General features: G+C 40.8%; 1 protein-coding gene across 8 annotated transcripts in view; it reads right to left on the bottom strand.

Moving 5' to 3' along the window:
- LOC148039979 (protein HLB1-like) overlaps positions 1-11,929 on the bottom strand; it is a 113,242-nt gene that overhangs the window by 11,665 nt on the left and 89,648 nt on the right. For 5 of the 8 annotated variants that reach the window (XM_087695469.1, XM_087695503.1, XM_087695444.1 and 2 more), the window contains exons 8-13: positions 3,651-3,713; positions 3,502-3,567; positions 3,249-3,380; positions 3,118-3,153; positions 425-544; positions 91-297 (exon numbers count right to left, since the gene is read on the bottom strand). In XM_087695469.1, the coding sequence (XP_087551595.1) occupies positions 91-297; positions 425-544; positions 3,118-3,153; positions 3,249-3,380; positions 3,502-3,567; positions 3,651-3,713 (624 nt within the window). The remainder of the gene's footprint in view (positions 1-90; positions 298-424; positions 545-3,117; positions 3,154-3,248; positions 3,381-3,501; positions 3,568-3,650; positions 3,714-11,929) is intronic. The other 3 variants (XM_087695486.1, XM_087695495.1, XM_087695478.1) reach the window with 1 other exon arrangement.

Below are 11,929 nucleotides of genomic sequence, written 5' to 3'. Positions count from 1 at the left end.
CACACAAACCCTTCTTGTAATGCTACTTTTTTCCATCAGCATAAATTATCAGTTCAGTAAACACAATAGAAAGAAAATAGAAGAATTTACCAAATAATTTTGCCCAGAAGTTGTAGAAATACTAAACCCAGCACCTTGAGGGAGGCTCAAATCAGCACATGAACTTAGTCCACATATGTCTGCAATTTCCACTCTGAAGGATTGAGTGGCATTTATTTTTGTTCCATCCCTACTCAAGGCTGCTTCAGTTTTCTTTGTTGGGCTTGATCCAAAATGCCCTTGTCCAGCCTTATCAACCTGAAATTCCAAATCAACTTGTCACTCCACATAACCTTTGTACATGTACCATGCTTCAAACATATTATGCAAATGCCAACCATGATGACAAAAGAAATTGCAATACACCCAAATTAAGTCCAATTACCTCATAAAAAGCTTCATGATCAAGTACAAACCACACTCGTTTCCAGTCGCTGTGAGGAGTGAGTGTATTACAATTAGGAGGAACCAACAAATAGCCTGTTTTAAGATAGGCCAAGGGAAGCTGCAAGAAAAAACTCAATTGTATTAACCAGAATGCAGATATTGTGAAGAAAAGGATTCGTGTACATGCCAATGCAAGCTACAATGTCCCATTCCAGGCCCTAATACTCAAACCTTTCTTTATCTTTTTTAGGCTACAACTGCATACTGGTAGCCTGGTGAGTTGGTTACTTGGAACTTTGATTAAGACTCTTCTTTGTCTGCTGTTGTGAGGTAGATCGGAGTGCTTCAACAGGTTGGATTGAGTGTGGAGAGTTAAGAATTGTAATGTAAACTACAAGTGGATTCTGTAAAGGTATTCTTGCTTAAGCAACAGTCAGGAACAAAATTTCACATCATTTCTTAGTTGGGTTGCTGACAACAGTGAAATGGTTGGTTTTGCAGTATAATATCACTAACTTTAATTGCAATTTTCCGTTTACAATTGTGCTAGAGGACAAAGTTTATGCACCTTACCAAAGAAATCCAGAGACTTCCTCGAGATGTGGTCCGTGCAAGTTCTGTGATCGAAAATTTTTGGGGCTGATCTAAGGTTCCTTGATCCTGAAAATGTGGAATGCCGATCATATGTAACAGAGAAAGTGGCTCTAAGAAATGGCAACTAATTCCTAATTCGACCATGTTTAGAAGTGCAAGTCTTCATATCCATAGTGTGAATAAGTCTCATGAAAGTCAAAATTCTAACCCTGTAAAAAGGAGGGCACTTGTGATTCTGGGGGACAAACTGAGCTACATACTAGCAAAATGGCAATGACTCCAAGCATATTAGGACCAGGGCTGAGTTGTATGGATAGAGACTTCTTCTACATTTGTCCTATGGAGACAGCTCATTGCAGCTCAATTTTTGCATTTAGCAAGCCTTGCTACCTCAAACCTTTGTAATTATGAGCCTTTACCTCCAAAAATAAGGAATGCAACCACAATCTTGAACTACTCAAAATCGGTGAAACAGCCAAGGCCCATAATTAGTACAAATATCAAGTCAAAACAATGATCATAGATGGCAAGTTGAATACGCAAGCTGCAGCTGTTATTGCTCAAGCCTCAAGGGCGGGCTTCTGGGGACCAAGGCATCCATGAAAGCATTCTCATCTCCCACCTCATCTGTGGTACAAGCAAGGCAAGAGTTGTTACATATTTATGGTGCGCAAAAACTGGCCCCCGAAAGATTTTACTCAGCCGCGCAGACTGGAACATCAGATTCCCTACAGCATTCCCTGTGTTGGAGTGTTCCGTGCCTGTCAGGAATGCAGGCTGGAATGTTCCAGTCAGAAGGAACCAGTTTGCTTTCCCTGTTCTTCAGGGAACAACATTCCTAGGCATCAATCCTGCATTCGATGCCCCTATGCCATAACCCCACAATATCATAACCCGAATTGCACAATAGTTACTAGATGTTCTTATAATTGTTCCAAACGGAAGAAAGCACCTTGAACATCAACAACAAAAGACACTTTTGTGGCATCATCAAAACCCTAAAAGTCCGGTGGCTTCATTTAAAGCATTGCTAATCATGTGAAAGACCTTATAACACTACCCAAGAGACTATCAAACATCTTTGGTTCTCAAAACTTGCTAGATCTGGCTCCACGTGATGCATAAAACCTGGCTTGGTTTGATCCAATCAGCTAAGCACTAGTGGCACCCTACTATTCTTAGTGCATCCCCATTCACAGAAAAATGCATCATAAGGTGTCTGGATATACACCTGTCATGTGCATACATGGGAAACCTTACCTAATGTCCACATCCCAAAAAGTGTTGTGACATAAGTCTATGCCCCAAGCATCAAACTAGACAATTCTCAAGCTATGCCCTAAGGCCATCTATATTAATAGGCTCCTCAGATAAAGCCAACACTAGACCAATAAAGTGGAACCCAAGTGAAAAAAATACAATAATTTGCATTCCAGCAACCTCTTGTCAAGGTAGGTACATGGCGCAGTTGTCTCAAGCTGTCTGCAAGGGACAACAGTCACAAAGCTGCAGGCATATTGTACCTTGATAATACATGAATAATGTTGCATCCAAACAGGCTGGGATCCAAGTAGGCACTCAAGCAATGAGAGTTTATGGCTTTCTACCAGCATGCTTACCTGATAACCAAGATTGTTGCACTAAGGGTTGTCAGATTTAGTCAGGTTCTAAGTTCCTGCTACTCAACAGAAACAAAATAGAAAGGATACTGATTTTTTTGAACATGAATAAAACAATGCAATAACAAAGCAGAGAACTCCACTACATTTACATTCTTTTGAAGGCATAACTTCTCGCCACAGTCAAAGTTTTCTTTCAAAAATAGAAAATTCTATTCATAAGCATGTCAGGAAAAAAACAACACAATATAAGCCCTATATATCACTTCAATTATACATCAAAGATACATGCGAAAAGTTAACACACCATGTGTACACAGCCAATGAGGTAGTCTATAACGTCACCAGATTCAAGGTCACCACTAAACAGAAAGCAAAACTACTCAATAACCACACTTGAATGCAAGGTAATGTATGAAACCAGAAAAAAGTATGCCCTTACATAATTCCATAGCAAGCTTCAGAAGTTCCTTCTTACCTTTGAACGAACTAAACGCAAGGCACTTTTGTAGACCTGAACCAAGAGACAACATTGCTAAGACATTAAATGCTTAATAGCTTTGCAAAAAGTCAGCAATAGGAAACTGCAAAACAGATAAAAATTAGCACCGGATATTCTGGTTTCAAAGCATGTGCAGCAGCCACATAGATTGCAGATTGACTGTATAATTCTGTGGCTGTTAACTCTTTGGCAGCACTCAGTTGATCCCCAATTCGAATTGTATCTTCTGCTAATCCATACTGTGGCAAACAAACAGTGATGCCATAGCCTTTAGTATACCACAAGTAGCAGCTCATTACCTAAAATACAAAATGTTCTAGAATGGGTCCACCCATAAGAACTGTAAACAAAATATGATACCAGAACTGTTCCCAGATTGTAAATAGCACGATGGAAATCAAACTGAAGTGAGATTGCCGCCCGAAACTGCATAGGTCTTACAATCAGAGAACTGCAGAATCAACATTCTTGGTGAAACTTTAGACTTGGTATTAGGGAAAATGAGGCACCTTCTTTATTGCAGTTTTGATAATCATTCGTTTGTCTTTAATCGGCACAATGCCACTCAGTTCCTGTCCATGCATTACCAGTGAAAATGAAACTTCCTTAATCACAAATCCTTAATCACAAAAGAATGAACTGCTACCTCCACCCACAAAGAGATTTTTTTTCCAAGGTAAGACTCACTCCATCAAGCAAAACAACAAATGTCCAGCAGTCAGCAAGAGACGAATTCAAAGAGTTATGAGACTTAAACTACAAACTTATTTAATAAGAGCAACTGACATAAAAATAAAGCTGAGACACAAGAATCAGCATTGGCTGAGGAAAAGGCCCCACCCTTGTTTTTCAGAGACTTCTTTAAAGACACAGGCATTTCTACAAGATAAAAGGGAGTCGGGGACAGAAGCATTACTACAAGATACCAGGGAGTCAGGGACAGAAGCCTGCATTCTGATACGTGAGCACAAGAAAATGATTTTGTGATTCTAATTGGAAATAACAATTATAGTTGAAGCCAGCATCAATATTATTTAGTGCAAGTCTTGGCAAGACTTTCCAAGGGCAATACTTCAGCTGGTCTGCCAGGTATGAGGATGCCTAGAACTCATTGTAAAATACGTGTGAGAAAGTGAAAGGACTTTGTCATGATTTTCCTTTCTGCTTGATACTTTCCTAGCTTTATCCTTTAATTTAGTAGCTGTAATTGTCAAACTCTGTAATTGTCAAACTGCTTGTTATTCTAGCTATTTCTTATCTGTAACTGAGGGCCCAGTTGATGTCTTTGCAACCCAAGAATTAGAGCATGTATGGCTATGACTCATATCTAATTTTTGCAACATTCATCAGAACTGTCCAGAAAAAATTAAATCTCCTGACTAGAAAAATCTCACCATCTGGAAGACTCAAAAAAAACCCTTTCAGTTTAAATCAAAATTTATACAACCTTCACTAGAGGTTACATCTCATGGTCATTAAAAACCCTAATCTAACATGCAAGAAAATGTAGGCAAGGTCCATATCTCAAAAATAGAATGCACAATAAAACAATTTGTTGGACCAAGAGGGGGCACAGCAGAGAGTGATCGATGTCGAACAAGAGTGAGCGTGAGAGAGTGGTGGCTGGAGAGAGTGTGAACAGAGTGAAAGTGCAAATCGATAAGAGTGTACCAACAATGTGTTGGTACACAAAGAATAAAATGTACTTATACTTAGGGCAGGCAAAAGGTCCGTTCACATGTACAATGTGCATGTACTATACACGGAGGTTACCGGGCCTTTATCCCAACAACCTCCCACTTAAAGGTCCGATATGAACCTCTAGCTAACCAACTCCCACTAGTCGAATGCAATGCTCGTGCGGAGCTTTGCTTAGACTTTTAGTGAGAACATTTGCAAGGTTATCTTGTGTTTTAATCTTGATCAATGTGATTTGACCATCTTCCAGAATCTGTATGATTAAGTGACATCACACATCTATATGCTTTGTGGGTGAATGATACATGGCATTCTTAGCTAGATACACAGCACTTTGGCTATCGGCATTCTTAGCTAGATACACAGCACTTTGGCTATCACATCCCAAAATTGCAGTACCCATAGGCATGCCGAGATCATCTGCAAGTCTACTCAACCATATAGCTTCCTTAGAAGCTTCAGTAGTAGCTGATATGTATTCAGCTTCAGTGGTACTCAGTGCAACAATATTCTGCAGCCTGGAACACCAAGAAACAGCCCCACCAACAACTGTAAAGACATACTGTCAGAAGTGGTGCAGCAGTGGAAGCATAAACATGTGGTGAAATAAACTGTTGAACACAAGACAAAATAAAAGAAAGAAATAACACAATACAGATGAGAACTCACATGTATGCTCGGGAAATGGAATCCATATACCAAGACATGAGATAGTACAGATACAATGTGAGTCACCGGCTGTAGAGGCACTGGCACCTGCTCCCTCTCTCCAAGAACTATCCAGTGATGAATGAATGAATGAGGAGGGAACCTGACAATAAATAGGGCAAATAAATGCCAAAAATATGACTGGTCGGCCAGCATTAAATGCTGGCCAATTGGCTGCAAATAATGCCAAATCCCCATAAATACTGACAAATAAAATGCCTAAATAATCTATGTGCCCAGCCTGTTGAACCACAAGTCCAGACTCAACCATGAGCTGACTAATCTGCTAACACCCTCTCTCAGATTATGGGTGATCTGATACAATATAATATACAATGATAATGGCGCATCATAGTACATACAACAATGTCCACCAGAGTAGAGCCATGGATACCCAAGTAGTGGGTGCGCAAGCCACCACCAAGGTGCCTCGGAGAGAATCTGATGTCGATGTCGATCGTACCAACTCCTGAAGATAGAGAAGATCATAGTAGCTCTCAATGTCTATCAACAATGCCTCTGATGTAGCATACGTGACCATCCTGTCACCAATACCGCAGTGCATAAATGACCATGGATTCCCCGTCTTTGGCCAAACCGCCAAAGTGTCCCCTCCGGTGATCTCCAGACAAAAGCCACTCGCTCTCTGTCAAGTAAACAGCCCATCATAAACCTGGATAACAATCCTAACTCCAGGATTTGTACCCGCCAGACTTCAGTCGATGCGTCAGGGATGTCCTTCTCTGGATCCTGTGCATTTGTATAGAAATATAGATGAGGCGCGACTGCCCCATCTCACCACCCTCTCGCACTCCCTCTTTGGCAGTGGAGAGTCATGAGGGATAACCACGTCACCACCACTAGAAAGCAGCTGAGGAAGGGGCCATTAGGCCCTTCCCACAATCCGAAGAAGAGGATCCCTTCTACGCCTTGGACTTCGCCTTGGCTGGAAAATCAAAAGCGGAATCTGAGGCAGATGATGACTCGACGAAGGAGTCCACATCCCGCTTCGTCTTCTACTCCTTGTTCTTCCTGGAAGCCACTAACTCTATGCAGTCCTTCCTTAAATGACCTTTCTTGCCACAATGGTAACACTGGGCCTTCAACTTCGTTGTCTTCAAACCCATCCCTGAAGCTGCAAAAGCCTCACAGGAATCTCCATGTAGCGTATCATCAGTGGATGTGCATGGAGCAGCCATCTGTAGAGGATTTAGAAAAGACGATAAAAGAAGGGATTGGGAGAGGGAACACAGCCAAACCACGAGCACAGACTGCAAAAAGCAAGTGTTCACATACAATATAACCCAAAATCTGATCAAAAGAAGCCAAAATCTGTTGCACAAAGTCAAAAAATCAGTTCAAAACTGCCAAAAACAGCAAAAACGGCCTGTTTTGCCAGTTGCCCAGCCCAAAATAGTACTGAAAACAACAAAATGCAGGCTGCACATTGCATAAACACGTGTAGGGTACTGTCACCAGCAGCCTGATGATGAAAACACAGGCAGCAGGAGGTGTTGGATAGCAGGAGATGGCAAATTTGCAAAAAACGCAGGTCAAACAAGTCACCTATTTAGAGCAGCAGCCACCTGATCAGCAAAGGAGAAAGCAGTCTTGAAATCAGTAATAAAACACAGCAGAAACACAAATCCTGAAATCTGATACCATGTCAGAAGTGGTGCAGCAATGGAAGCATAAACATGTGCTGAAATAAACTACTGAACACAAGACAAAATAAAAGAAAGAAATAACACAATATAGATGAGAACTCAAATGTATGTTTAGGAAATGGAATCCATATACCAAGACATGAGACAGTACACATACAATGTGAGTCACCGGTTATGGAGGCACTAGCACCTGCTCCCTCTCTCCAAGAACTGTCCAGTGATGAATGAATGAAAGAGGAGGGAGCCTAACAATAAATAGGGCAAATAACTGCCAAAAATATGATTGGTCGGCCAGCATTAAATGCTAGCCAACTGGCTGCAAATAATGCTAAATCCCCATAAATATTGACAAATAAAATGCCTAAATAATCTATGTGCCCAGCCTGCTGAACCACAAGTCCAGACTCAACCATGAGCTCACTAATCTGCTAACACATACCCGCTAGTGGACCTACGAGTGTCCAAGTCACCTGCCATGTCTGCATCACAATAACCCTACAAACTAAGTGCACCCTGCCCATAGCAAATACTTTTTCCTTGTGTACCCTTAAGGTATCGAAGAATACACTTGACAGACTCCCAATGTGCTTTGCCAAGATTTGACATAAACCTGCTAACTCCTCCCACTGCATGAGCAATGTCTGAACAAGTAGCAACCATAGCATACATAAGAGAGCCACAAGCCGATGCATACGGGACTCCCTTCATAGCATTTGCTTCCACGTCATCTTTCGGGCTGTTGGCTTTGCTAAGCTTGAGATAAGGAGGTAAGGGTACTCCAAAAGGCCGAAAGATGATGTGGAAGCAAATGCTATGAAGGGCCGAAAGATAAGTAGGTAAGGTTAAATCTGTCTAGTACCTTTCCAATGTACTTTTCTTGAGATAAAAACAGCAATTTCTACATTCTATCTCTACGAATCCTCATGCCTAAAATATGCTTTGCATTCCCCAAATGTTTCATGGAGAAAGCTGATTTCAACTGATTTTTGAGAGCATCCAAGCTAGTCTTTCTTTTCCCAGCTAACAATATACCATCCACATACAAAACAAGTATGATGGGGCTACCATTTGTATCCTTTTTCATGTACAAGCAATGATCTGTATGACTGCGTGTAAACTCATGAGATAGCATAAAAGTGTCAAACTTTTTGTACCACTGCTATGGTGCTTGTTTCAGCCCATACAGGCTGTGTTTTAGTTTACACACCATTTGCTCTTTTCCCAGGAACTCTACAAATCCCTCAGGCTATTTCATGTAGATTTCCTCATCAATGTCACCGTGCAAGAAAGTTGTTTTTACATCCATTTGATACGGCTCTAAATCCGAAACGACAATAAGAGCAAAAAGCACACGTAAAGTGGTCATCTTCACAACAGGTGAGAAGACCTCTTGGAAGTCAATCCCTTCCTTTTGTGCATACCCTTTGGCAACTAGCCTTGCCTTGTACTTGGTTTTCCCATCAACTGTCTTGACTTTGTAAACCCATTTGTTTGAAAGTGGCTTCCTTCCCTTGGGCATTGCCACAAGATCCCAAGTATCATTTGCATATAGATATTTAATCTCTTCCTACATAGCTAGCTCCCACTTACTGCTGAGCTCACATGACTTGACCTCTTTGTATGTAAGAGGCTCACCCTCATCTGTAAGCATCACATAATACAAGGAGGGGTCAAACCTATGCAGTTGCCTTCTTACGTTTGTAGACCTGCATACCCAATGATCTACATTTTCAGGAAGTGGGTCTACATATGGAGGTATATTATTTTCAGCATGATGTTCATGCTGTACAGCACCTTCATTTTCATAATCAGCAAGCCTATCTTGTTGTCCATGACCTCCTTGTGCTTCTATTTGCTGTCCATCATCATCTGGCTTAAAAATAACCAGCTGATCATCAGTTTCAACCTGTGGTACAATACCTTGAGGCTCATTTTCTGAAGTAATGGGTGGCTGCAAACTCTGAAATTTCACCTTTTTTAGATCTTCATTAGAGGCTAAAGTGGCTTTCAGCAATTTTGCCTCATTGAACACAACATTACGGCTGCGAATAATTTTCTTGGACTGAGGTAACTACACTCTGTAGCCAAATTCACCCTCATCACTATAGCCCATGAAGATGCCTTTGGTGGATTTTGGGAAGTTTGTTCCTCAGCTCATCCCTAACATACACAAAAGCATCACAGCCAAATATGCGTACATGGTCATATGAGGCCAATTTGCCAAACCAAACCTCCTCAAGGATGCCATTCTTTAAGGACCTATTTGGAGAGCAGTTGCAAATGTGAACTGTGGTTTTGAGTGCCTCTCCTCAAAATGCATAAGGAAGATTAGCAGTGGACAGCATGCACTACACTCTTTGACATAAAGTCCTCTTATATCTTTCAGCCACCCCATTTGAAAAAGGGTTGTAAGGGGCTATAAGCTCCCTCTTAATACCATGCAAGTCACAAAAGGACTTAAATTCAGTCGATGTGAACTCACCCCCATTATCAGTTCTCAAGCATTTCAGCTTTCTACCTGTCTGAGTGGTCACAAATGCATGAAAAGTTTTAAAAACAGCAAATACTTCACTTTTCATTTTCAGCAAGTACACCCAAATCTTCTTGGAACAATCATCAATAAAGGAGATAAAATATGCAGCACCACCCAATGATTTCATGGACACACTACATACATCAGAATGCACTAAGTCCAAGACATTGGACTTACAAGAGACACTAGAGTAAAAGGATTTTTTTATTTGCTTTGCAAACTAACACTCATTATAAAAATCAAGTTTAGAGCCTTTTCCATCAACTCTCTTCAGAGAGGGAAGGACATCAAGTCCCTTTTGGCTCATATGGCCTAATCTCTTATGCCATAACTCCAAGTGGTTGTGAATTTCAGCAACTGCAAGAAACTTGTCATTCAAGGCTTTACAGTGCAAACAATACAATGTGCCCTTCTTGGTTCCTTTTGCAATCAGCATGGAACCCTTTTGCACTTTCCACAAACCACCACCAAACAGTGTGGTGTAGCCATGCAAGTCAAGATGACCAACAGACAATAAACTCCTTTTAATGCCAGGCACATATCTGACATCTTTCAACACAAGCTCTTGACCATTGTCTAAAGACAAGTATACTGTGCCAATCCCATCAATGCTACAAGCATGGTTATTTCCAAGATACACCTTTCCATAACTGCCTGCATTGAATATAGCAAAACACTCTAAGCAAGGAGTTATATGGAAAGAGGCACCAAAGTCTACAATCCAAGTCTGAGTGACACCATCATCAACTGACAAGAGTGCATGAATCACATCAACCTTGGTAATCTGCATATCCTACATGTGGCATACAAGGGCATCGCAATCAACTGCACATAATACATCAGCCTCTGCATTTGAAAGCTCTTCTATGACCACGCTAGAGGCCACATAGGCCTTCTCTTTGCCTTTCATTGTCTCTGATGCATCTGTCTTTTCTTCTTCTTTTTATCTCCTGCATTCTTCTTTCTCTCTTGGTCATTCTTGTAATACCTGCAATCAGGTTTTTTGTGGCCCTTCCAACCACAGTGATAGCCAGTAATGTCACTATTTTCCTTTCCTTTGCTCTTGCTCTTGTTTCTCTACCTTGCATTTGCATTTTTCTATTCAGCCTTGCCTCTTACATTATAAGCTGAGTTGCTACCTTCTCCACTAAACATACGTCTAATTTCTTCATTCAAGATAGAACCCCTCACCCCATCATATGAGAGATTGGGGTTATTGCTGAGTGAAATCACCAAGGTCTCCCAAGAGTCAAGTAGTGTCATGATCAAAAAGATCACCCTCAACTTATCATTAAAGTCCAAGTTTGCATCTTTGAGCTGATTTAGAATCCCTATAAATGCACTCAAATGCTCACCTGCAGACTTTGACTCATCCAACCGCATATTCACCAACTTGCGCATTAAATGCACCTGATTAAACAGGTGTAGTGATCTCATAAATAGTTTTCAGCTTCTCCCATATTGCATGACCTGTCTAAACCCTTAATGTCTATCAGAATGTCATCAGCGACACCCATCTTTATGTAAGCCACATCCTTTTTATTCACTCTCGCCCAATCTGCATCAGACATTAGTGCAGGTTTATCTTCCTGCAAAGCATCCTCACAATCCTTTAGGAACAAAATGCCCTGCATACGGTCTTTCCAAAAGGTCAAAGCCATGACCATCAAACCGTTTGATCTCCATCAAACTCTTGATATCTGAACTGAAAGAAGTTGTAGCCATTTTATCAAGAACACAAGAGTAAATGCACTAATCTACAAAAGCAACAAGCTATACCAGCAAGATGCACTGCTATTCTTTCTCAACCAGAAGTAAATTTCTATTGTTTGTACACAAACCAGTCAACGAATGGGCAAAAGATGCAGAAATTTACCAAATTCTGCGCAAATCCCCAAAATTTCAAGTCATAAATTGCATTAATGTCAATCAATTTGACCCAACTGAGTAAAGCTTTGCCAATACATGAAAAGCCCCAAATGTCCGAGATCTAATGTCATGAAATTTTACTCCAAAAAAGGCAAAATTTCGACAAAATTGGCAAAATCCCCAATTTAATTTGGGTTGCCTCTCACAATGTCTGCAATTTCTAACTCGAAATTTACTGCCAGGCCTAGATGATATCAAATCTGGGAAAAGCCCCAAATTCTCTAGCCAAATTTGCACATATTTTGAAACTGTG

The sequence above is a fragment of the Lygodium microphyllum genome, chromosome 2, assembly GCF_053477565.2.
Source record: "Lygodium microphyllum isolate KBCC chromosome 2, Lygodium_microphyllum_v1.1.10, whole genome shotgun sequence".
Taxonomy (NCBI): domain Eukaryota; kingdom Viridiplantae; phylum Streptophyta; class Polypodiopsida; order Schizaeales; family Lygodiaceae; genus Lygodium; species Lygodium microphyllum.
Note: the sequence above shows the minus strand (reverse complement) of the source record. Positions and strands in the feature narration are given on the sequence as shown.